Here is a 22,059-nt window from a genome sequence, read left to right on the forward strand (position 1 = left end):
TGGCACCGGAAGGGCAGCTGCTGGAGCCTTGCTGCAAATGACATCCATGGTGGCCAAAAGAGGCCCCCAGGGACCCCTCTAGCCAGAGCCCACTGGAGTCAAGTAAGCCTCACACCGTGGGGGAGCACGGGAAGGGTGGAGGCCTCCTCACTGGGCTGCCACCCTGGGGACCCCAAGAGTTCTTCTGAGTGCACACTCCTGCTTGACATTTCGAGGCAAGGTGGCTTCGGAGTACCATCTGAGGCTCTCCCCGGGGAGCGCTGCACCCACGGCCCAGGCAGGGGAGCTGGTCCCATCTTCACGTGCCCCATGGGGTGACAGAAGGGTGGTGAAGGAGGCAAGCACGACAGAGACATGGTTCTGTACAAAACCTGAAATAGTTTTTTACTTTTTTAAAACTTTGGTCCAAGTTGCCTTAGACCTCATGGACTCGATACAAGAGTAATATGAACTGGGAAATAGAACACTTTAATAGCCACGATAAACTTTGTTAGAAATGTACATGTCGCCAAAATAATAATAAAATTAAAAAGAGAAGGAGAGAAAACAGCTTGATGCCCGGGTTAAGATTATAGAAATGTTCACAAGGACAGGGTCAAGGAAACTTTAAAAACACCAGTTCTGAGTAAGCCTGGGGCCCGCGAGATGCCCCTCTCCCAGCCCCGGGCCCTGGGGATGGCGTCCCTCCAAACAGGTCAAATGGGAGTGGATAAGGCCTCCGCCAAGCTGCATCTCCTCATGGACAACACATCCGGGTAACGGGTGTAGAAACAAACCTCATAAGAAATGTACAAATATAAAAAGCTACAAACATTAATAAATTACAGCATCACGAAACACAAATACTTCACAAGGTGCTAGTAAAATAACTGCATCCCCGACCCCTCGTCACACAAGAAGGAGAGCCAAGAGCTGGTGTGAGATTGGAGACGCGGCTTCAGGGCATGTGGGAGGGAATCTGTGTACTATCCGCTCTGAGAGGCAGAGTGTAAGGCTGCGCAGGCGCCGTTGTTTTTCAGGCAATACCTTAGTTCCTACAAGGAAAGTAAGAGGAGTAACAGAAGGAAAGAAAGAGAGAAAGAAAGAGAAGGGGGTGGGGGCCGGAACCCGACCATCCATCAGAGCCAGGGTGAGGGGAGCAAAAACTCGTATAAAGGTTAATGAAGGACTCTATAGAAAGAAATTCCTAGAGATACTTTTGCTCTTATAAAAAAGAAGTCATTTAAAAAGCTATTTACACGCTACATTCTATGAAAAATATGCTTCCGGAAATACATCTAAAATGAAAATACAGGATTGCCTGAGAAACAAACCCAGCCCCTCTGTGTCGATGGGTGGACACGCCACCTGGGTTGGCCCATGCTCATGATGCCACCCAGGGGCTCAGACAAGCGCTGCCATGCTGGCTCCAGCCCTGTGGCCCTGCCCACCTGTCTGCCCGCTCAGGGCAGGGTGCCTCGGCCTAGAAGTGCTGTTCCAGAGTGGGGCCCCTCCACGTGGCTTAGCCTGGGTCCCCTGGACCCTAAGACGTGGCTGAGCTGTCACCCTTCCCCTGGGACCCCACAGTGGCTCCTCCACCCACTAACACACCAACCTAACTGTGGGTCCTGACAACCGCAAATGTCCCCAGGCATTCGGGGTGTGACACCCACTATCTAGCCTGCTACCTGCCGGCCAGGAAGCTGGGGCGACCTCTCCTCACTGGCCGAGTGCCGTGAGACTCACTCAGGAGGAGGAGGGAGGGGACATTCAATAGCCCACAGCTCCTCTCTCTGTGTCCTTTCTTTCTTTGCCTTGTTTTACGCCTTTGGAGGCTGCCAGCCTGGGGCCAGCTCGGACTCGGGCTGGTGAGCGTGGCTCACTTCGCCTTCCTTGAAGGCCTCGTGCTCCCAAGCAGAGCCATAGAGGTCACCAGGCTCTGGTGGGGTGCCTGGAGGCTGTCCTGAAACCGGAATGGTCCTTAAGTTGGCAGGGCCACTTTCAGGAACTCGTCACTCTAAGCAACTTGAGAAAGGATGTCCATGTTCACAACAAGGGACGGCCAATGCTCCGCTCGCTCCACCTGCTCAAGGGACAGAGGCTCGTGTTGGGGAGAGGTGGCTGGGAGGAGGCAAGGCCCTCCTGGGCCAGGCGGCACAGCCACCCTCCTGGGAGGGGCTGATGTAGCGGGGCTCCGGGGGTCCTGAGCAGAGCAGAAGGATCCTGGCTTCCCAAGCCTTAGAGGAGCAGTTTCCCGTTCCGATGGATCTTCAAGATCTTTCCAAGCCTTTGCTTGGCGGTGGCCATGCCCTTTTTTGTACGCTTTCCTGCAGAGGTGAGGAGAGATTTTCTTTTTAATCACGAGTGACAGATAGAGCAGGAAGGGATCCCACCGGCCCCTAAGTGCCACCCACCTCTATAAAGCCAGTCAGCTAGGCCGAGCCTTGGGTTCAGAAGTCCCTCATGGAGCCCAAGTGCTTGGAGGTACAGAGACCATCATGGACTTGGTTCAGGACGGTGTGGCTAGGATGTGAGGCCACCCTGGGCCCCAACCCCTGGCGACCCTGGGCCATCTCAAGGGCCACCAGTAAACAACCATGCCACCAAGCTTTGACCACTAGGCTCAGGCTGGAGCGTAGGTAGGTGGGGTGAAGGAGGCTACAGGGGTGCCACAGGCCTGGCCGGTGTGACACTCACCCACAGAGGGGCTTAACTCCCCAGCCTGGCTCATATCATACCCATCTTCACCTGTGGCAAATGGCTGGCCACGGGCCTGAGTCAGCGCCCTGAGCTGAGGACCAGTCAGCCCTTCAGTTCGTAACTGATAAGGCCTGTTCAGGCCGTATCTCCTGACTCTAGCCTATTTCTTTCACTCGACTAAGCAGGCCAGCAGCAAACACTCGTGGGAAGGGTGGGGGCCGTGCAGATGCATGGACGTAACTGTCTCAGGTGCCCAGCACCTGCCATCCTGAGGCCAGAACCCCCCTTACAGTGCTCTTCCTAAGGGCGGGGGCAGAACGAGCAAAAGGGGTACCTTTGGCAGCAGTGTTGTTGGGGGATGATGCAGAAGGCCGCCTCTGTGTGAGAAAGACTCCGGGGGCCATGGGCTGGGAGGCACGGCCAGCCTGGGCCCCTGAGAATGTGCCGGCTGCTGTGTATTCGTGGTCAGCCAGGCTACTGCTGTGGGATTCAGGTGGGGGCTCAGGTGAGCTGCCCTCCTGTGAGGCCTGGCTGCTGGCTGTGCTGGTGGAGGCCGGGGTGGTGGAGGCTGGGGTGGTGGAGGCCGGGGTGGTGGAGGCTGGGGTGGTGGAGGCCGAGGTGGTACCCGTGGAGGTGGAGGTGGAGATGGAGGGGGAGGCAGTGTTAGGAGTCGGCTTCCTTTTGGTGTTCTTCTTCTTCCTGTTTTTCTGCTCCTCCTAAGAACAAAGTGTGGAAGTTGTGCTACCCATCAGCTGCCCCAGATACACCACAGTGGGGCACGGCCAACTCTGCCTGCACCCAGATGCAGGCTTCAGGGGGCTCGGACCTCCACCAGGTAGGTAGGGAGCACAGAGAACAGTGGCTGGGAGGCCTCTCCAACGAGGCGGAAAGTCTGGCCCATGTGAGTTCTGCCAAGAGATGACCAACGAGAGGACATGGGAGGAGCAGGTGGAGACAGGCCCCAGCTCCTGCCTGTGTGCACCACTTAAAGCGCCAGGACCCCTGGGGATGGGAGGAGTTCCCAGAGGCATTTAATGAGGGCATCCTGGGCACCAGGGAGCAACCATGTGTTAGTGAGAGGTGCCTGTCTGGGGTAAGGGGCATGGGGCTGTGCACCTCCTCGGAATCTGGAGCCACTATCCGGCGTGACAGTCCCTAGCCCTGGCGATCTCCACACAGGAGGCAGTGGCTGAGGTGTCCGGAGGCCAGCCTAATTTCACACAATGGAGACTCACTCTTGTAAGGGCCCTCAGTCTCCTCACCTGCTGGGATAGCTTGGCTGCAGCAGCTGCCAGCCCAGTCTCAATGGAGGCCACTCTGGTCCCCTCACGCACAGGCCTGTCCTGTCTTGGCACCGACGGGCCAACCCTGGCTGTGGAAGACACGGGGAAGGCCAACCAATCAGGCTCTGGAAGTGGTGGCCCATTTACCCCAGACCATCTCTGAGTCTGGGGCACCACAAGCATCTAACTTTCTGGATGGGAAGCCATATCACATCTGTTCTCCCCAGGTTGGTGCCACGCTGAGGTATCTACGAGGGAGTATGGGAGGCCCAGCAAACTGGGCAAGGAAAGCCAGGTAGGCAGGGGACCTTGAAAGGGGTGGGCATGCCTGATCCCACCCACCACCCCAGCACGTGTCTAACCGAGGACACTGGAAAGGAGGGGCCCAAGTGAGAAGGTTCTAGAGTAAGGTCTAGGCTCAGAGGTCCCAATACACAGAGTAGAGCCCCGGTCAGGGCCCTATGGGGAGCTGTCCAACTCTTCTGGACATGCCTAGAGCCGCGCCTACGTCCTCAGTGGCCACGTGTCGGACCCCCAGCCCGGCTCTACCTGTGGGGCTGTAGGGGGCATCATCTGAGCCTTTCCTCTTCTTTGACCGGGACTTGAAGACAGGATTATCTTCGTCAGACTCCAGGGAGGGGTAAACTGAAGGAGGCAATAAGAGAGCAGGCCCCTGAGTGGCTGGGTGCAGCCAGGGCTGGGGAGGGGGTGCCGCTGCAGGGACCCAGGGATCTGTCCTTAGGTTCTCAGACTCGCTGTGCTATTGAAACGGCCACAGCAAGGGCACCTACACGTGGCAGGCGGGTGTGCAAGGGCACCTACACGTGGCAGGCGGGTGTGCACAGGCTGCCAGCCGCACCCACCCCAGGCTGGCCTGGGCCTAAAAGCCCTCAGCACTTGGGATCACTGCTCACAGCTGCTTCAGGAGCCTGAGACATGCAGTCCTTCTGGAGGCCACTACAGTGGGGAGTGAGAAACTGAGGCAGCTGGGCTAATTCCACTATGTCTGAGGCCCCAAGACCCTCCTAGCAAATTGGAAGAAGGTGCTTGCCTCGAAGCTTACATGGCCATTGGGGAGCTTCCCTGGTTTGGGGGCACCCCTCCCCCAGTGACCCCTGCACTGTGGGTCCTACTTCCCCGATCAACAAGGCCAAATGAGGAATCTCCAACACTGGTGATTCTGTGGGTGGCAGCAGGACCTGGCCCTCCAAACCCACAAAGACAGTGGAAACGGGAGTTCGCTTTGCTGCCAGTCTGTCCATCAGTGTAGAGCGCGCGCACACACAACATGGGGCCTGGATCTGCAGCAGCTGCAGGGCAGAGCCCTCTTTCAGGAGCTCTCACAGGGGCCTAGATCAGTAAATCCCAGCCTCTGGCCACCAGGAAGGTACTGGACTAAACCCAGTCAGCCATGGGGGTGAGAAGCCCGGGCCAGCAACACTGTTGGAATGTTCCCTCAGGTGGGGTGAAGAAATCAGGTGTCTAAGTCAGGCAGATTCTGCTGCTAGGAGGCCTGGTGGCTGCGCCCATGGCAGAGGCCAGAGCCTCGTTGGTGTCTGACCTCACATATGGCTGCAGGGTCATCCTCAGGCCTCAGTTTTTCCATCCTACAGACAGGGTGGGTACAATGACCCCGAAGCCCTGTCACTGCTAAATGTCCAGCTGCAAAGACACCTGTCAGGTGAGACCTCAGAAAGCTCAAAACACAGTGGCCTTTGACCCAGCAGGGCCCACTCAGAAACACAGCAGCGGGACAAGAGTACAGGTCCCAAGAGGAACCTGTACCCACAGGTTCACATCAGCCAAAGGAAGAGGCCAGGGCCAGGGATAAACGCATGCATGGACTTACAGTGCACTTCCTACACACCAGAAAGAATATTACTCAGCCTGAAAAAGGAAGGAAATCCTGGCACATGCCATGGTATGGAGGGCTCCACCAAGAGTCATATGTTATATGATCCATTTAGATAATGTATCTAAAACAGATCACAGAGATCTGAAGAACCTGACAAGTGGTCAGGGCTTGGAGAGCGACGAACTGTGGATGGGGACAAAGTTTCCTCATAGGGCAGACATTCTGAAAGGGACCATCGCTGGAGTACCCAGGCCACCAAAGGATCGTATTCTGTTTGAGACGGGGTCTTACTATGCAGCCCTGGCTAGCCTTGGAATTTACTCTGTAGATCGGGGTGGCCCAGAGCACAAAGATCCGCCTTGTCTGTGTCTCTGGAGTGCTGGGATTAAAGGCATGCACCACCACACCCCAGCCCCAGATGGATTTTACAGTCTGGACTGTGGATCACCGGCCTCCTTGACCTGTTCCTAGCCAGTGCTGCCCCCTACAGGCAGCAGCCCTGCCTGCAGCCACACTCACCGTAGTCTGAGTCCTTGAAGCAGGCATCCAGGTGGTCCTGCTCCTCGTAGTCCTCCAGATCTACACTGTTCTTGGCGGTCCTCTTCAGCAGGCGTTTGCTCGTGCCTTTGCTGCCACCGCCATTCTTCCGGGCACCGTGAGCTGCCAGCGACCCACCCTTGGCCTGGCCAGTGCCCCATGTGGTCTGCAGGCAGGAGTCCGAGGCCTGCAGGTTGGCCATGGACAGCATTCCCTGAATGGCTTCCTGTGTGCTGGGGGAGGCAGGGGGCTGGCTGGGGACACAGAGAGACAACAAGCACTCAGCCGTGGCCCTTGGCCCACAGCCCAGGACATTTGGATCACAGACTAGAGCCTGTAGCCCACGATCCACAATTTGTAGCTTGTAGTACAGTACAATTGAAGTAACAAAGGTGCTGTTACTCGAGTCCAACGCCCAGAGCTGCACACACACTCGGCCTGGACAGCCAGTCATGACAGAGCGATGTGCACGGGCTGGTGACGTAACAGTGGGAAAGGCCTGTCAGGCTCCTTCCTCTGTACACTCAGCCGCACTCTGGGGAGGGAAAGAGGCTCTTGGGATGGAGCTGGGTCACAAGGAAATGCACAAGAGGGCAGATGGAGCAGCTTAGGTCTTACACTGTCATGCACTGGTTCTCACAATGTGAGTTGGCCAGAGGCTCAGCTGCCTGAGTCCTGTACCCTGCCAGCTCTCTATGCCCTTCCACGGCTGACCCTGACCTCAGTCCTAGCCAGGGGCATTCCTTCTCCTCACTCCTACATTGAAATGGAGAAGTCCCCACTTCTCTCCCATGACACACTATACCAAGGTTGATCCACGCCCAAGTGTGAATCTACACCCTCGACACCTATACCCTTACCCACACCTGTAGATATATATTTCTATACCCCATCCTATCTATACCTGCACCCTCATGTCCACCTGTACATACACACACACTCACCTATACTCACACTCATCTACATCCACACCTACACCTGCATATACATCCATCTACACCTGTTCCTACACCCTCATCCACACCTGCACCCTCATCTATATCTGCACCTGCACCTAAACCTCCACGCATACCTGCATGTATACCCTCACCTTCACCTGCATGTACACCCTCACCTACACCTGCATGTATGCCTTCATCTACACCTGCATGTACACCCTCACCTACACCTGCATGTACGCCTTCATCTACACCTGCATGTACACCCTCACCTACACCTGCATGTACGCCCTCACCTACACCTGCATGTACGCCCTCACCTACACCTGCATGTATACCCTCACCTACACCTGCATGTATACCCTCACCTACACCTGCATGTATACCCTCACCTACACCTCCATGTATACCCTCGCCTACACCTGCATGTACACCCTCGTCTATACCTGCAATGTATACCCTCACCTACACCTGCATGTACACCCTCACCTACACCTCCATGTACACCCTCGCCTACACCTGCATGTACACCCTCGCCTACACCTGCATGTACACCCTCACCTACACCAGCATGTACACCCTCAACTACACCTGCATGTACGCCCTCACCTACACCTGCATGTACGCCCTCACCTACACCTGCATGTACGCCCTCACCTACACCTGCATGTATGCCCTCACCTACACCTGCATGTACGCCCTCACCTACACCTGCATGTATGCCCTCACCTACACCTGCATGTACACACTCATCTACACCTGCATGTATACCCTCACCTTCACCTGCATGTACACCCTCACCTACACCTGCATGTACGCCCTCACCTACACCTGCATGTACACCCTCACCTACACCTGCATGTACGCCCTCATCTACACCTGCATGTACGCCCTCACCTACACCTGCATGTATGCCCTCACCTACACCTGCATGTATGCCCTCACCTACACTTGCATGTATACCCTCACCTACACCTGCATGTATACCCTCACCTACACCTGCATGTATGCCCTCACCTACACCTGCATGTACGCCCTCACCTACACCTGCATGTATACCCTCACCTACACCTGCATGTACACCCTCACCTACACCTGCATGTATACCCTCACCTACACCTGCATGTATACCCTCACCTACACCTGCATGTACACCCTCACCTACACCTGCATGTATGCCCTCACCTACACCCGCATGTATGCCCTCACCTACACCTGCATGTACACCCTCACCTACACCTGCATGTATGCCCTCACCTACACCTGCCTCCACACACTCATCTACCTATACTCAACCCTGCACTCTCAACATGTACACCTATATGCACACCCATAGCTATATCTGCAACAACACATCTGAGCTCAGCCAGGCTCCCCTCTCTGGGTCCCTCCATGCAGACTTGCAAGCTTTCCCTTGCTCCCCAGTCTTCCTCTCCTCTAGCTCCATGGAGGAATGCCCACAGAGTTCCATGTGCAATCTTTGTGGAGTCCTTGTTGCCATGCCCTTTTAGTGCTTGTCTAGCAATGCCCTTATCTACTGTCCCATGCCCTCACTCGGCTGCACTGGTGCCCTGACTTCCAGAAAGAGCATGCCAAACTAGGTTCAGGGAGCAGTGCTTACCATTATACCACAGACCTGAGGTCTGGCTGCTGCTGAACTGCAAAGGCCCTTGGGGCTAGGTTTTAAGCCGCTCCTGGGTAGTCTCCACAATCTCCACCAGATCTTCCAACAGCATCTAGCTCCTGCTTCCTCAGCACCCTGGGCTGGCCTAGCCTGCTCACCTCCTCCAGCCTAGACTCGCCACCTGTATAAGCCAGAGCCACCTGAACTGCTTTAAAAATGCTCACACCTAGGCCCTGCCAGGAGATTCTGAATCAGGGTCTAGCACAGATCCAAATGTCCACATGATGCCCAGACAAAGAGCCAAACTTCCCAGGACTCCATGGTGACCTGGCCCAGTGAGAGCTCCCTCGGGGGACTTCCTGGTACTTGGTTTAGCTCAGCAGCCCTATACCTGAGCCCAGCCTAGAAAAGAATGGCTTCCTCCAGCTGGTGAAGAAAAACTCGACCAGCACCAGGGGTACCAGCTACATCAGCCACCTACATCAGTCCATCGTGGTCCATACTGGAGGCACATAAGATCCCACTGTCCCCACCCTCTTTGGTCCCTTTTCTCCTAAGACTCTTGCATCAAAGTCCTCTTGTCTCCAGCTTCTACCTTGCTATATCCTGGGAACGGCATCCAAGTATTTGGAGCACTTTTAGAAAGACCTTTGCAGGAGAAAGCATGCCAGCCTCTGGGAAGAGGGTGTTAGGAGATGATCTCATGGCAAGCCCAGGACCAGAATGGTAAATGGCAGTGAGAGCACACAGCACCGTGCAGACCGGGTAACCCCTCCACGCCTCCTTCCACTTGCTCAAGATGACACACATGTGAGACAGAGGTGGGCAGACCCCCGCCCGCCCCCCCCCGCCCCCCCCCCTTATGTGCAGGCTGAAGGACCCAGGCAGAAGGAACCTAGAAAAGCCACTGCTCAGAAGCATGAGGATTCTGGAGACAAAGGCCCTGTTTGCGGGGAAGGGGTGTCAGAAGAGATGGAACAGCCCTGCCGGGGCTGGACAGGCAAGCTTAGACAAAAGCTGTCTCCTAGGCTAATGCCCCATGGACCGAGGGACACGTCCTGAGCCTGAGGAGGAGCAGGGAGCCACTGTCTCCACAGCCCTCCAAAGCGGCCTCCTCGTCTGAAGTCAAAATGGAGGGTCAAGTCCCACAGCCCTGAGTTCTGCAAAAAGCAATGCTGAAGCCTCCCTCGTAAAGCCAGCCCTGCCCTTGCAAAATGCCTGGGCTACGTTTCACAGGCCAGCAGCTGCCTGGGCACTGCCCAGCTGTGCCAGATTCATGGACTTCTCTGAGCAGGGGCAGATCACTGTCAAGAACAAATTGCTCACCTTATACTCTCTAGGTGCAGAGCCCTAAACGCAGGTCCCAGGGAAATGCCAAGACATCCACCATGAGGGTCCTAAACACTGAGGGTAGGACCCCCACGAGAGCCCATTTGGGCATGAGCTCTACCTACCCATGCCATCTGGGTGACCCCAGACCCAGCTGGCCCATCTATCTGCAAGGTTGCTGGAGAATCAATGAACAGAGTTTAACCAGTCAGCGTGGAAAATAATACTTTAATCCTCCAATTACCATACCCAAATCCCCTCCTTTTCCCACAGCAGTAAACACCAAGCAAACCATTCACAAGAAATTAACATATTTTCCTCCGTTTTCTTCAGCTGTTTTTCCCCAAACAGTCAGTACTTAAAACAGAGCAATTGGACCATCAAAAACTGACCTATGCTCCAAATGGGAGACTTTGGGAGAGGAACTGCCCGCGGCAGGCTGAGGGGGCTGGCTGGCCTCCGAGGCTCCGGCAGACAGAGCAGGCACATGTGTGAGGATACATGCAGTGTCTGCTGAGCACTCTCCCCAGACTTGGGGCACGGGGCCATGGCAGCTCCGGTTTCTCATTAGCAGACGGTCCCCTCCTGGCCTCACAGATAAGGGCTCAAATGGCCCCATCTGTGTTCCATCTCAATGCCACCCAGAGTTCCCTCTCCACAGCACCCATAACAAGGTACCTGATGGCTAGGACCCAGTCCCTGTCTGCCTTCATCTTGGGTGGTGCCACGTTCACCCCATGTTCTAACTTCCCAGACCTTTCCATTGAGGTCATGGGGGATCCAGGGTGTTGAGGAGTCTTTCAGACCCCAAGATGAGTCACTGAGGTGTTAGTTAGCATGTACTTTCTACCAGAAGCCAGGCATCCCGACCACCATCGACTGTAAAGTCCTGCACGGGGCCACAGTCTGGAATGTGGAGGGGCTGTCGCCCCCAATGGGGAAGAGGCCACGGCCAGGCTTCACCAAGCGGCCACCAAGCCCTCACCGCATCATGTCAGGCTGAGCCAGGATCCTGTGCCCAAAGCCATACACACGTCTCCTATCATGCTTCACTCTCACTCGGAAAGCGCCTGAGGCTGGCTGGCTGTGAACATGATACTGCGTTCAAAACAGCAATCTATGAAATAAAATATGGCCAACTAATTTAGCAAAAGCTTGTTCCAATCAAGCCCTTAATCCACCTTCCTGGAATCTTCATATCATCTAGGCCTGACCTAGGCCTCCACCTGCCGGGGCAGCCTTGGAGTCGGTGGGAGCGGCTGCCTGAGGCAGTCATCGAAAAACTGCTCAGGCAGATGAGGGAGCAGGCACCCAGGAGGGGCCTTCCTGAATGTGAGGGACCGTGAGGGACTGGCACTCACAAGTGGACAAAGGCCAGAACCCAACAACTCTTCAGAAACCCCAAGTTGGGCTCCTGAGTCAGGTCAGTCCAGTGTTGTGGAATATTAGTTTAAGATGTGTTATATTTGCTTATGCTGTGGAATATTTATTTTACTGATGCAAAGATGTGTTGCATTCTTTTATGTTGCATTTGTTTAACTCTGTAAAGCTATGTTACTTTGCCTGCCTAAAACACCTGATTGGTCTAATAAAGAGCTGAATGGCCAATAGCTAGGCAGGAGAGAGAAATAGGCAGAGCTGCCAGGCAGAGGATAAATAGGAGGAGAAATCTAGGCTCAAAAAAAGAAGAAGGAGCAAGAAAAGGAGAGGAGAGGAGGACACCAGGGGCCAGCCACCCAGCCACACATCCAGCCACAGAGTAAGAAGGAAAGAAAGATATATAGACTAAAGAAAGGTAAAAAACCCAGAGGCAAAATGTAGTTAAAGAGAAATGGGATAATTTAAGTTAGAAAAGCTGACTAGAAACAAGCCAAGCTAATGCCAGGCCTTTATAAGTAAGAATAAGTCTCCGTGTATTTATTTGGGAGCTGGATGGTGGACCCCCAAAGACTGAAAAAACACCAACTACAATCCAGAGCCTGGGCCTGTCTCTGCTACCTCTAAGCTGTGGGGCCCTAAGAAGGCTAAGTTCCCTGAGCCTCGGTTTCTTCAACTATATATAGTTAGAGTACAAAGCTGTCATGTGACTAGAGAGTTGGGAGGAACTACTGCTGCTGGTGTCCTAGGGAATGCAGGCTGTGCCCCCTCGGTCACCAGTCAATGCCACACCTGGAAATGCCACTCAAGTTTCAATGAGAAATAACAGACAAGAGCTTGAAACTCAAACCAACAATGTGTGACAGGAAGTGGGACCATCACGAGTGAGATGAGGCCTATCCTGGCTACTCCGCAAGCCTGAGTCCCACTGCGTGACCCGGCCGGTGCCCCGGGCCAGCCACGCTCTCTGAGTGCTGCACGATGCAGCCAGGACCCACCTGTTGGGGTTGTACTCGAGTGCCCCGACCTCCTCGCTGGCCTGCAGCAGGTCCAGGATGCCTGCTGCAGAACTCCCGCTCTCCTTCTTGACTTTGGCGTTGCGGCCTGGCTTGGTGTCCGTGTCGATGTGCAGAGAGCCCTCGTCAGAGGAGTCGTCACTCTGCAGAGCCGGGGACAGAGCAGCCAGTCAGGACAGGGCGCTGAGGGCAGCGGGGGAGGGCAGCGGGGGAGGGGGGGCTTCGTCCCTTCAAGGGGAAATGAGTTTTCAAGAGCTCTGTTCTAACGAACGCTACAGAACAGTCTCAGGCTCCTGCAATGGACAAGGCCCTCATGAGACAGATGTGAGTGCCAAGTCTTTCCTGGGTTCTTGAAATCACAGAGGTTATAGTTGTCTTCACACCCTATACTGCTTTTCCCAGAGGAAGTCCCAGAATTCCATCAGGATGCTGTGACTAAAAGCCTCTGGCGTGGATAAGCTTATCCCAGCAGGTGGTTCATGTTCTTCCTGGGCTCCCATGGAATCTCAGCCAGTCTTGGAGGTCATCTTAGTATGAGAGCCCTGCTGGCGGGGAACCACTCCCTGTCACTCCTTTACTCGGGGACAAGCTTGCTGCATTTATCTCCCATGGATCAGGCCCAGAGGTGCAGCTAGTCTTGGTACCATGGACTGAGCGAGACCCTGCCCTTCCTATGCCAACCCCACAGCTGAGCCCAGTCCACAGGCAGGGCGAGGGTGGGTATCCTGGCACATCAAGCAGAAGCAGACTGCAGAGGCTGAGGGCACAGCTGGCTGACTCACCTTGTATACCGCAGAGTCCAGCTTTGGCTTTGCGGCGGGCCTGAGGAGAGCCTCCTTCTTGTCCAGTAAGACTGAAAGCACAGCAGGCAGACGTCAGTGAGGCCTCCAGGGTCTGCCGAGACCCTGGAACCTCCCGCCCACGACCACCACACTCACAGGACAAGTCCCTTTTGGGGGCATTCTTCTTCCTCCTGATGGGAAACTCGTCTATCTTCAGCTCCCCGTCATCCGATACATACTCATACTCATCGCGTACAGGCTTGGCTTTGTCCTCCTTGAAGCTCTGCAAGGTCCCAAACACACCAGGGCTGCCCGGGGGCCTGAGGGCCTTGGAGCTGGAGTAGAAGGGATAGATCAGCAGGTGACCCCAGGGCCCTGAGGCCAGCAGGCAACAGAACCTTACAGGGACCTGGAAGAAAGCATCCACTTGGAAGGCAAGCAGCTGCTTAGGGGCTATACAACCATTAGTTCCACTGTGGGAAGTCTGCTCACGGGGAGGCACATGGCCCAACCCTATAGCCTCGTCCTTCCTCCATGCCACCCGGTATGAGGCTCAGGATATACAGTCAAGCACTGTAGAGAAAGATCTAAGCAACTGAAGTTCTGGAATGATCGATCCATTTTGGTTCTGACAAGCACAGCCTCCACCCTCCTTGCCAGCCTGCCAGAGTTTAAATAAATCGAACCCTCATGCCTTTTTCTCCATACTTATTTTTGAAAAACAAACCAAACAAACAAACAAAACAGAAGCACCCAGGGCTGGGCCACAGTGCACCTCCTCTGAGCTATGAAATGTTGTGTATCTCTCTTCTTGATACATCAAGGCAAGGATGATGTTTTTTTCCCCAGGAGAAGGTCAGACTTAGGCCATTCTGGGCCTTCAGGACAGACTTTTCTCAGTAGGAAGGACAGCAAGCTGAACAAAATGCCAGCTGTGTGGACAGACAGCACACCAGGCCATAGCAGCCTCCAGCAGCCTCAGGAAAGGCCGCCGCACTGCAGACTTAGAGCACAGACCACCACCCCTGGGCACATGTATATACATACATATGGCTCTAGAGGCTTATCTATTTTGTGTGCGTTTCTAAACTACGTGTCATAGAACTGATGTTAGCGGAAAGCTGCTCTGGGACCCAGAAGGGACACTTGTAATGAAATGACAAGCAGACTCATCAAATCAGGGTAGCAAGAGCAGGCCTGTGTGGGTTCTACTCCACCAAGTAACTCTGAGGGCACCCACTTGGCTACACCCTGTTTCTCCATCACCCACAGGCCTGTCCCTCCATTCTCAGAAGAGAAAGCAGAGGCTGCCACTCCTGCAGGCAATGGGATATCTCAGCAGGACACGTTCGTCACCCTACACTGTGATGTATGGATGCAATAAAGGTGCTTGTGTGGTCGTTCTTCCTGCCCACAACTGAAACCGAGGCCGCAGTGGCCATACTGAGGCTCACCCAGCTCCAGAGCTGGTGGCTCCCCTCTCTGAGTTCAGCACCTCTCCTGAGGCCCTCAGCACCCAAATCCACACATTCTTCCCCATGGAAGTCATGTGGAGTCATGAATTTACTGAGTGCACCGTCCTGCCCTACTGGCCACTGGGCTCAGAGACCTGTGCCCTGATCCTACTCATATCCTCAGTGTCAGCTCATGCCAGCAGCCACTCTGTCAGGGTCCCCTGCTGCCCTGCTGGCCCTCACTACAACTGTACTCTCCATGTACCCTGCAGACTGTTCTGGAAGCAGAAACCAAGGTGTTCAATGCAACAGAGCTGTGAGTGAGATCAATGGCTTGGAAAAGAATCACTCAAGGGTGTCAACCGAGCGTGCGTGCGTGCGTGCGTGCGTGCGTGCGTGCGTGCGTACGTGCGCGTCTATGATGTGGGAATTACATGTAGTGTGCGGCATGTATGGAGTGTAGATGTGAGATGCCTATGGGATGACTGCATTACTTACATATGTATGGAATGGGTATGTGATGAGGGTATATAACTATCTGTATACATATGGTATGTGGATATGCATGCCTGCTATGGACAGTGTTGGTGGAGGTTATGATGCAATGTATATGTTTGTGTGTGCATGTCATATATAAATGTGGGCGCATGGTATGAAGTACAATTTTGAACGTCCACTGGAGTGTGTATGTGACAGATGTGTCTGTGGGTACAGGATGACGCACAGTATTTGTTGGGTGTGTGGATTGCATGCACAGTATGGGGACATGTATGTGATGTGGGACATCTGTACATTTACCCTCACCTATTCCCATGCTCTCACATACCCTAGAAGTTTTCTGTTGGAGAAAGAAAAGGAGAACTTGTCCTTGTTCCCAGCCAGGGGTGATTTCTCCAACCTCTGCTCCTCCTCCATCTTCAGTAAAGAGTCAGGTTTGCTGTTCTGAAAGAAGACCAAGGTTGTCCCTGAGTCCAATGAGGGGCTAGTAGTCCAACCCATGTTATTGGACATAACTGGGAACCAGAACATTCCCAGGAAAGCTGTTCACAGATGGCTGGCCTAGCCATCAGCATGCAGGACCCACGCTGGGATGCTGCCCAGTCTCAGGGAATGGGAACACGGACCAGAAATGGGACTGTGAAGAAGGTGAGAGACAATGGAGGAAAAAATGGCAAGGCACGTTTGGTTTTATACCCAGGGGATGGTTTAAAGGAGGTCATGGGCACTCCAGACTCACAAGACTTTCTTTAGGCCCCGCCTCCTGGGGACAGGACATCCCCTACCACAGGTCTACACCCCTTCCTTACCTTGTACTTCCACTTGGCCTCTGATTTGCTCTTAGTTTGCTCTCGGATTTCCAGCCTCTCCACATCATTCTGTGTGTGGACTGTGTCCTTATTGGGAACACTCAGGACACTCTTTGGGGTCTGCAAACAGAGCAGCCATGACCCAAAGGTAGACATAGAAGGCGAATGGGCTTGGGTTACAATGTCACAGAAACCCAGTGGTCCACTCCTGCTGGTCCACACACAGCACATCCATCTGTTCTTTTATCTGCCCATTTATCCATCTGTTTATTTAGTCTTTCATTTCTCATTCAACCATCCACCTACCTATCTGTCCCTCATCCATTTATCCACCTGTCCACCTGTCCATCTATCCATCCACTGCCCATCAGTGACCTAACCACCCATCCACCTACCCATTCATACATCCACCCCTCTCTCCCCCTTCCCTCCTTGCCCCAGAAGAACAGCACCAATGGAATATTACAAGCTATGAGGATGGCCCCAAGATGTAGGACAGAAGTGTACCCGTCCTGGAAGGAGTTCATGACCACCAGTCCTTAATCTCATAGGTTCAGTAAGACCCTTTAGTGAGCCCATCTCTCTGTCCTCAGTGGCTGAGGCCCTCCTAACAATCCCTTCTCCTAACCTTCTGCCCTCTCCCAGTTCTTCCTCAAATGGATGCCTTGTATATCTTCAGGGCCTTAGCCCAGGGGTGGGTTCTAGTACTTGGGAAAACTAAGCAGGGTGGACTCTGGCTAGAGACCACCCCACATCAATCCAGTGGCTTCCTGAGTGCTACCCCTGCCTCAGAACAAACAGGCTGTGCTACCTCTCTCCAGGGGGCCTCACTGCTCTGCAGGATCTGCCTGGGGTTTTGGCCCCATGTGCAGGCCTAGCAGCTGGCACAGACAGGGAAGTACTTTGTGCAGATGTATTGATAGGCAGACCCTGGACCCCTGCACTCTCTGGAGTCCATACCCCACAGCTGGTCTCCCCTCTCCACCCAGTGACAAAGGAGAGCAAAGACATGTCAGCCCTAGTTGGCCAAGGCAGGGGCTGCAGGGCCTCAGGACATCAGGGGGAAGAGCTCAGGCCTCACCTTTCCTTTCTTGGGTGGCTCCATCTTGGTCAGCGCCTCTTTCGTGTGGGCCTCCAGCAGGTCCAGGTTGGGGATGGTGGGTGAGGCCGACTCCTTGCATTTCTTCCCTTTCTTCTTGCTTCCATCCTTGAGCTTCAGGGTTTTGGGGGGCTTGGGGGGCTTGGGGGGCTTGGGAGGCTTGGGGATTTTGGATGGCTTGGGCATCTTCACAGTCTTGGGAGTCTTTTTTTTGGACACTTTCTCCAGGAAGGATCGAGGCGGGGTAGTCTCAATGGGAGATGGCGGTTCCTCTTTCTCCCTGTCCCCGTCACAGACCTCATCTGAGGAGGCGACAGCATTTACTTCAGGTCGGACAGTTTTGGAGGTGTTCTGGTATGGGAAAAGGAAAGGGTCATTTGTGTTCCCTCTAGACCATGCCAGGACTCTGGGGACCCTCACAGCCATGTTGGGAGAGGCTGTCAGCACGCATAGCCCATACCACGTGACACATTCATATTTGTTCCACATTGTCAAGTGGCATGGTCATCACACTGTCCAATAACATCAAGAAACGTTCACACAATCTACAGCCCTGTGTGACACACTCACATTGTCCCAGAGCATCATCACTCAGTCCCCACCTCCTGGGGCTATTCTGCTCTCCCCAGGCCCAGGAGGAGGCTGGCTGCCCACTTCCTCCAGACTCAGGAGAACTGGGACTCAAAGACTAGACTCCGGGTTCTCCACCCTTCTCTCCCTTCACCTCTTCTCCCCAAGCACTCTCCAAGCCCTGGGCATGACACTAAGGCAGAGAGATTTCCCTGGCAGGCTCTGGGTCCACCCTTGTCCCAGGGGCCCGCAACCCTGGCATGGCCTTACCTCGCTGAGCCTGATCTCTTTGGCCAGGTCCTTGATGAGCTGTGAGGGCCTGAAGTGCTCGGGAAGCTCATCCTCGTGATCTGCCAAAGCCTGTGGAACAGTGGGGCCAGTGCCAACTTGGCCACATGTACCCCAGCCATTCCCTGTCCACCCCGCCAGGGCCACCCCCTGGGGTGAGAAGCTGCCGTGGAGCAAGGCCTGGTGCATAGGATTCTGGGGCCCTGCCCAGTGAGGCAGCTTTCTGTGAGTCACTTCTGTTAGTGAAAAATGTATCAAGACTGGGCCTTGCCTGATGCCACCACCAGCTAGCTAGCTGGCTGTGAGTGATGTAAGCCAGCTCTCTTTTCCTGACCATGTGGTGAAGGGGAGGTGGGAGGGACCCCTGGACTGTCCCAGCTTTGAGTCTCAAGAAGATGCTAGCCACAGGATGGTCCCAGGAGAACACTGGCAGCCCACCTCATCCGGCCCACACACGGGTGGAAACAGGCCATGGACATAGTTCCCTACCTGGCCTCTGCCTCAAGGCCCTCAAGGCCTCCTAACTTGTTTTCTCTGACTTAGAAGGGACCCCTTGTCCTTCAAGTGGCAGGTGGACAGGTGCTCTGAATAGTGAGAGCCCTCAATGGGAGGCAACATCACAAGGTTACCCTAAGCTAAGCCAGACCCTGTAGCCACAACCCAGGCAAGAGGAGAAAGTAAGTGGGAAGCTGGCATCCTTGTGGCCTTTGTCTGAGAAACAGCTCCCAGGGGCTGGAGGAAACCAGTGCACAGGACCAGAGGAGAGGATAAGGAGGAGGGAAAGGGGTCCCCAGGTCACAAGGCAGTTTGGCTGGGAGGCTACATCCACACCAGGCTTTACAGCAGCTGAGTGGAAAAAGCCACATGTGCATCCCTAGCACTTCCTGTCCAGATCCAGATGTGTGGTCAATGTACCAGCTGCTTCCTGGGGCCCTTTCTGCCCTTTCCAGATTAACAAAGTTGTCCTTGCCCAAACTCCTGAGGGAATCTAGGCCTGGGGCCAGTGACCCCAGGCTGGCCCAGACAATCTCCATCTGTCCAACACACCCCTCAGGGGATAAAGGCGAGTGTCAGAGGCCAGCTTAGGCCAGCCTGGGGAGACAGTGCCTACTACTTGTGGGACACACCCTTGGCATCTCCCCCCAATTCCTTGTTCCCGCAGACAAGTACACAGTGCGCTGCTTCCTACCTGCTTCTTCGTCCATGACCTGAAAGCACCATTGAGAATTTTAGCTCCTTGAACTAAATGTGGGGGCAGCTGTTTCCCAGACTTGTGAGAACCTGGGAAGGACACGACAGGTTAGTGTGGTGGCTGCTTAGCCTGCCCCAGCAAGAGGCCTTCCAGAGGCCACTGCCCCAGGCCACCCGTCCAACTGCCAACGGTTCTCCTTGGAATCTGGGTACCCGCCCACCTGGCACCTGCCCTGCAGGGGAATGACTGACCTCCCGTCTCCTCCCATCTCACATGAAGCTTACCCAACAGGCCCCTGAGCAGGCCCCTTCTTTTCCCCCTCTCTGCCAAGGAACCCTCAGCCCTGTCTTAGTGGGTCAGAGCTTACACCAAGGCCCCAGGGACCTTCTTCTCCTGTGTCCTAAGGGGTCATGACCAGGGCTCACAAAGCACCAAGATGTCCCTTAGTCCAGGGCTGCCGGCTCAAGTCACCCAACCTGGAGTGACAGGTACCTTTGAATGCTTCCAATAGGTGCTTCCCCATGTACCAGCAGGCAGTTTCAAAGTTGGGAAACTGAGTCAGGCTACCTAGTTTTAACCTTCTTTCCACCTCATATGCCCTGGAAGCCACAGGAAAGAATTAATCAGTGCAGGAAGCATCAAGTAGGCCACATCAAAGGGAGGATCCAGGCTACCGAGCCAGCTCAGGCTTCCCCACTGGGCCCGACGTAACCCCAAGTGATGGCCACCATGGGTGGAAGCAGTGGGCTGTGGTTACTAGAGAGGCTGGCCATAGTCCAGGAAGATGACAGCGGCCTTAACGATCCCAGACCACCACTGGGCTTGCTCTAGCCCAGACCATAGAACCCATCCCTCCTTCCCCTCGGCACAAAGATGTCCACCCAGCACCCTGCCTAGCACCCCGCAGCTGGGCCCAGCCAGGAGTCTGGCCGTGACGCCCCCTGGGAAACCTGGTCCAAGGGTAGACAGCAGTGCAGGAGATCCCTACCTCATCTGCATCTCCACACTGAGGCTGTGGAGGAAATGTCCAGCGAAGGCCAGGCAGTCCACGGGCGTGAGCGTGGCGTATATCCAGCCTGGGAGAGACACGCTAGCTTCTACCTTGCTCCCATGACTGCTTTCACCTCCCCCACCCACCATGGACTCCAGCTCCTGCCATCCCAGACCTTTGCCTCATTGGTCCTCCCTGCTCACGACAGGTAGGAACCTCCGAGAAAGATGGAGGAGGGAGTGTGTCTGAGGTAACGTGGTGTGTCTGCTGAACACCCTGCTACCAGACAGATAGAAACTGGGGCCTAGGAGCCAAGGGGACATAGTCAGGACACCCCTGGCAGCACTGCCAGCAGGAGAGGGAGCCCAGCCTCAGACCTGCCCACACAGGGGCGAGGAGAGACGGCTGGAACCGCCACTCTCCCCAGAGGCTGAGATTTGGCTTTAGGTTATTCTAGGGGACGGAGCTGGGGCCGGACTCCAGAGAACCTATAACTCCTCCCAAAGTAACTGTGAGGATGTCTTCGGGGAAGGGGAGGCCCTAGAGCTGGGGTCAGAGGCCACGTTTAGTCGGGTTCTAGGGCCTCATTTGGATCCTGATTGTAAGTGAAAAACCATATACATAACCACAAGGAAACCTGCAGGCAGATCAGCTCCTACACGGTACAGTGGGGGGCCTGTGCTTTACTCTCAGGATGTGGTCAAGTTACATTAGAGGGAAGGAGTCTTTTAGAGGGGACTTTTCAGCTCCGAGATTCACCCTTCCAGGAGAACAGGGCAGCCTCGGCTGCTCAGGGCATACTATATTCCATTAGTTCAAGCATTCCTTAGGAATACTTCTAAATCCTACCCTCCTCCTCCAGAGCTACTGACTGAGCCAGGTCTCCCATGCCAAAGCCAGCTGGCCACCTCCCTGAGGTAACCTGGTGCTGACTAGGGCAGGTCCCGCACACAGGCCTCCTGCTGTGAAAGGCCCACTGCTGGTCCTTCCATAAGGACTGGGCCAGGGCAGGGGCCAGCCAGGGAAGCCAGACACTCCAGTCAGGGGGATGCAGTGGGGGTGGCGGACGGAGGCAGTGAGTATGATGGACAGCCAGCCTGGACCCTGCGCACTCACCTGAGGGGATGAAGAGGGTCTGCCCCTGCTTGATGGTGCACTTATAGCATTTGTCTACCTGGTCGGCAAAGAACATCTCGCTGTGGTTGGAGGCTGACCGCCAGCGTTCATACAGGGAGATGTTGGCTGAGGCTGGCCGGATGAGATAGAAGATCTTCTCCCCCTGCCAAAAGAGCCCAGTGGTAGAGCTGCAACACCAGGGATGTGGGGCAGAGCCCACCTGGTGCTGGGCTGCTGAGGTGGAAGACAGTTTGCTGGGTGTTGAGGTGGGGGCCAGAGCCTACTGGGTGCTGAGGATGCTGGGGTGGAAGGCAGAGCCCACTGGGTGCTGAGGATGCTGGGGTGGGGAGGGCAGAGCCCACTGGGTGCTGAGGATGCTGGGGGGGTAGGGGCAGAGCCCACTGGGTGGGGAGGATGCTGGGATGGGGGTGCAGAGCCCACTGGGTGCTGAGGATGCTGAGGTGGGGGGCAGAGCCCACTGGGTGCTGAGGATGCTGGGGTGGGGGCAGAGCCCACTGGATGCTGAGGATGCTGAGGTGGGGAGCAGAGCCCACTGGGTGCTGAGGATGCTGGGATAGAGAGCAGAGCCCACTGGGTGCTGAGGATGCTGAGGTGGGGAGCA

General features: G+C 55.1%; 1 protein-coding gene across 1 annotated transcript in view; it reads right to left on the reverse strand.

Annotated features, from left to right (window-relative positions):
• Positions 1 to 358: 358 nt before the first annotated feature.
• Positions 359 to 22,059, reverse strand: part of Phf2 (PHD finger protein 2) — a 71,907-nt gene continuing 50,206 nt past the window's right edge. Inside the window, exons 7-22 of the mRNA XM_076573275.1 lie at positions 21,438 to 21,600; positions 20,319 to 20,406; positions 19,823 to 19,929; positions 19,328 to 19,419; positions 18,121 to 18,210; positions 17,263 to 17,631; positions 16,182 to 16,301; positions 15,701 to 15,816; positions 13,577 to 13,755; positions 13,421 to 13,491; positions 12,621 to 12,781; positions 6,337 to 6,608; positions 4,512 to 4,607; positions 3,942 to 4,051; positions 3,014 to 3,395; positions 359 to 2,306 (exon numbers count right to left, since the gene is read on the reverse strand). Coding sequence (XP_076429390.1) covers positions 2,218 to 2,306; positions 3,014 to 3,395; positions 3,942 to 4,051; positions 4,512 to 4,607; positions 6,337 to 6,608; positions 12,621 to 12,781; positions 13,421 to 13,491; positions 13,577 to 13,755; positions 15,701 to 15,816; positions 16,182 to 16,301; positions 17,263 to 17,631; positions 18,121 to 18,210; positions 19,328 to 19,419; positions 19,823 to 19,929; positions 20,319 to 20,406; positions 21,438 to 21,600 — 2,505 coding nt within the window. The 3' untranslated portion in view covers positions 359 to 2,217. The remainder of the gene's footprint in view (positions 2,307 to 3,013; positions 3,396 to 3,941; positions 4,052 to 4,511; positions 4,608 to 6,336; positions 6,609 to 12,620; positions 12,782 to 13,420; positions 13,492 to 13,576; positions 13,756 to 15,700; positions 15,817 to 16,181; positions 16,302 to 17,262; positions 17,632 to 18,120; positions 18,211 to 19,327; positions 19,420 to 19,822; positions 19,930 to 20,318; positions 20,407 to 21,437; positions 21,601 to 22,059) is intronic.

Source organism: Peromyscus maniculatus, chromosome 5, assembly GCF_049852395.1.
Source record: "Peromyscus maniculatus bairdii isolate BWxNUB_F1_BW_parent chromosome 5, HU_Pman_BW_mat_3.1, whole genome shotgun sequence".
Taxonomy (NCBI): Eukaryota; Metazoa; Chordata; class Mammalia; order Rodentia; family Cricetidae; genus Peromyscus; species Peromyscus maniculatus.